This window comes from Apium graveolens, chromosome 4 (assembly GCF_009905375.1).
Source record: "Apium graveolens cultivar Ventura chromosome 4, ASM990537v1, whole genome shotgun sequence".
Classification (NCBI taxonomy): Eukaryota; Viridiplantae; Streptophyta; class Magnoliopsida; order Apiales; family Apiaceae; genus Apium; species Apium graveolens.
The window spans coordinates 306,273,122-306,277,163 of record NC_133650.1 but is presented as its reverse complement, the minus strand read 5'-3'; the positions used below and the strand labels follow the sequence as shown (position 1 = coordinate 306,277,163).

At 31.4% G+C, this 4,042-nt stretch overlaps 1 protein-coding gene across 1 annotated transcript; it reads right to left on the bottom strand.

Moving 5' to 3' along the window:
- Positions 1–380: 380 nt before the first annotated feature.
- On the bottom strand, positions 381–899 carry LOC141720029 (uncharacterized). The gene has a single exon (XM_074522386.1). It carries the CDS (start codon positions 897–899, stop codon positions 381–383), a length of 519 nt encoding a protein of 172 aa, XP_074378487.1.
- Positions 900–4,042: the final 3,143 nt, after the last annotated feature.

Below are 4,042 nucleotides of genomic sequence, written 5' to 3'. Positions count from 1 at the left end.
CCTTGTGGACTTCGAATTATTTTCACAAATGTAGCTTATTTTGGGTATATTCCATCAGCTAAATAGTACCCTAAACTATTGTTGTTACCATTCAATATATAATTTATTTCCTGGGCACGACCTTCCAGCACTTCATCAAATAATGGTGACCGGTCTAAAATATATATGTCATTGTTAGACCCAACTACTGCAAAAAAATACATGCCATATTCATAGATCAGATGAGGCAACCGCTTCAAGTAAGAGTGTTGGAATACCTTTGTGACCACTCATAAACATCACTTTCCACGCTTTAGGACAATTCTTCCATTGCCAATGCATACAATCAATACTACCCATCATACAGGGAAACCTACGGGCCTCTCCCATCTCTAATAACATCACACATCATTTGAATCTGGTTTTCGCAAGTATTCATTTTCAAACATCAATATAACATCAGTGACAAACTTTTTCAAGCATGTAATGACGGTTGTTTTGCCGATTCGGACACAGTTATCAACAACATCAGCAGAGACTCCATATACCAACATACGCATGGTAGCAGTGCATTTCTGTAGAGGTGATAAGCCTTTTCTTCCCAATGCATCAACCCTTTGTTGGAAATATGGATCGAAATTTGACTGAGCATCTACAATGCGAAGAAATACATGTTTCCCCATTCGAAACCTTCTACGAAATGTTTCCGGGGTATAGACTGGATTTTCTGTAAAATAATCTTTCACTAGACGTTCATGGTCGGCTTCACGGCCTCTGTATACCGTTCTCCGAGGCGTTGATGAAGATCCTTCCCCTTGAATTTTGTTAAAGAGATGGAGACGATATTTCTCATATTCATCATCATCTTCATTGAACATTTCCTTAGCAAACTCTTTATATATATCAAAATTATCAGCCATGTATGGTGTTTTGCTAATATGACTATACTGATGATCTTATATAAGCTTAAAAAGAATTTATTACAAATATTAACTCACAACAAAGATATTACAACGGTTACCTTCCAAACACTAAAATCCAAACAATACAATCCAAACACTAAAATCCAGATGACTTTCTTCTTTTTATTTCTTCCCTCATTTCTGCATGCACTCCACGCTGAGCTTTAGTCATAATAATTGTGTCTACCGTGATGATCTTTAAGTCCATCTCCTTAAAATGGTTCTTATTAAATTCTTTCAATAGAGACAACTTCCTTCATTGAACAGATGTCATTTCTTTATAGCGTTCAGCATCCACGTCTATGACTTTCTTCTTTTCATTTCCTTTCCTTTTGTCTACTTTTGAACCTTAGGACGAACCGGAGATTCCACAATATTATTGTCATATGGTGTTTCATTGTTAGCTGATGACGAATAAGCTCTGAAATTACTTAACTTATTTTTCTTTGTGCTCCCGTTATTTGTTGTAGGAGTTCTCCATTTTGGTTGTCTCCGAAACTCACACCAATGTTTATCAAAGTTACTTTTTTTGCCATAACGATCTTTATGTTCAACATGAGCCTGCTCTATTATATTGTCCATGCTTGAGCCACTCCCAGTCATTTTTTGTGCTTGCTCAAAGCATGCTCCATATTTCGTTGTCATCTTTTTATATAGCCACAACGCCTCTATTGATAAGACCAGGTTGGCTTTCTTCGCAATATTGATGAATCTGTTCCCAAAATGTTTCACCCTTTTAATCAGTACCCATTAGTGGATCAGTTGAGACATTTAACTAAGCACTAATTAAAAGCTTATCTTCTACCCATTTTCATTAAACACTGTTTTCTCGTATATCTTCAACTTCAACGCTATTGACGTTTAAATCTATAACGTCTTCACTATTAAAAGTAGAAAATTGTGAACGTAGAGAATCTTCAATATTAATTGGCACCTGGTTGTTTCCGAATTGTGGGTGTGATGTTGTAAAATTTTGGAAATGTGAAAATGGATACATTTGAGAATTTTGAGTATATGGAAATAAATTATTTGGAACTGAAAAAGAAAGATTAGGAAATGGAGAATTGAAATTTCAATTTTTTATATTTGAAAATTAAGTATTTTCCATACTGGGATTTCAACAAATGGAAAATACAAATTTGGGAATTGAAATGGAAAATTTAAATTTGGGTTTGGAAAATTTGAGTTTGAATTTTGCGAATTTGAAAATTGAAAATTATTGGGATTCATAATTTGACAATAAACAAATTGTTGAGAAAAAAATTAGAAAGATGAAATATGAAGTATGAAGTTAATTAAAATGATGTACTATTTATAGGCTAAAAAATAGCAATGGATATAAATTTAGTCGTTATAAAATCAACGTCTATTTGACTAATTATACAAAAAAACGGTAACCTGCTGTTTGATAAAAAGCTTGAAAAAAGTTAGTGGGAGACAATTTGATTTTGAAATGCGTGCGTTGTCAGTTGGCCATGGTCTCTATGGTGACCACGAGACAGATTTTTTATTGCTACACAATGCATGTGACCTCCTTTTCTTTGACCAAGTCCTCTTTTAACTTCCCGAGGTGGGAAGTGGGCTTGTTTTTTTCTGCGCTGCGGATGCTCTTAGGGTTTTGCAAAAAGGGGGGATATCCTCGAGGAGGATCAGAAATTCTTAGCTACATGGAATGGAACAGATTAAATGGAGTAGTTTCGGATTTGGAGCTTTATGATTTACTTGCTTAAATCCCGTGCGATGCACGGGTTCCCGTTAATATTTAAAAAAATTATTTATCTTGTCAAATTATAATTTTAAAATATTTATATAAACATAATAATTAAAAATTTATAATAAAAATAATAGGATAAACAATGATCATAGTTTAGTAGGATAAGTATATTATATCTAGTAGTTTAACAATTTAGTAGTTTAGCAGATATATAACACTATTTATTTATTTATTTAATATTAGGATAAGTTATGGTTGTAGTTTAATAGGATAAGTAGACTATATGTGTAGTAGTTTAATAATTTAGTAGTTTAGCGGATATATAGCACTATTTATTTATTTATTTATTTATTTAATAACAAAAATTAGGGGATAACAGTTGAACCAAATTATACCCCATTCCGGTTATTATACTATAGTATAGTATAATATAGATTTCCAATTTTTAGATTAGAAAGATAGATTTAGGGGATACTATTTCCCGGGTCGGATGGTTCGGGTTGCTAAATCATCAAACCCATAAATTTTTAATTTTTAATTTTTTTAAAATTATAATCAAATCAAAAATTATTATACATCTATATTAAATTATATTATATTATTATAAGCAAATATAAGTATATTTGATTGATTTGATTAGTTGGTTAACACTTTCGAAAAAATGTTAAAACCTCCTAAAAGAAAATATATTAAAAAAGAATTAAAAAATAATACAAAAATTTACACTAGCTTGAAGGAGATTTCAATCAATGATGATAGAGAAACAATTTTACTTAGTTTCACCATCTTTTATAAGCAAAATAAGTAATTAGTTAGTTTAGTTGGTTTGTTAATACCAGTGTTGTGAAAAGCGCAAAAGCGGCGGGAAGACCTTCTAGCGCTTAAGCGGTTAAGCGGAAGCTTAAGCGGAATTTTAAGCGGGTCTATAAGCGGATAAATAATATTTATTTAAAATTATATATATAATAATAATATGTGTAATACTAAAATAATGAAAATAAATAAAGTATCAAAAATATAAATATAAATTTTTCTTAAAAACTTATATATTTTTATTTTTTAATCAAGCTCATTATTTTATTTAAATAAAAATTAATATTTAAAATTAAAAATTTTACAAGTCAAATTCGGTTTGACCGCTTAATGATCGTTTAATCCGCTTAATTACCGCTTAATCCGTTTATAAGGCCGCTTAATCTTTAAAAACGCTTAATTCTCCGATTAGTATAAAATCGAAGTGCTTAATGGTCCGATTCCACTTAAACGGCCGCTTAGGCGGCCGCTTAATGCGCTTTTCAGAACACTGGTTAATACTAGACCGGGCAATTCGAATAACTGATTCGTTTCTGTATTGGATCAATTTTACATTGGATCCACTTTTGGATTA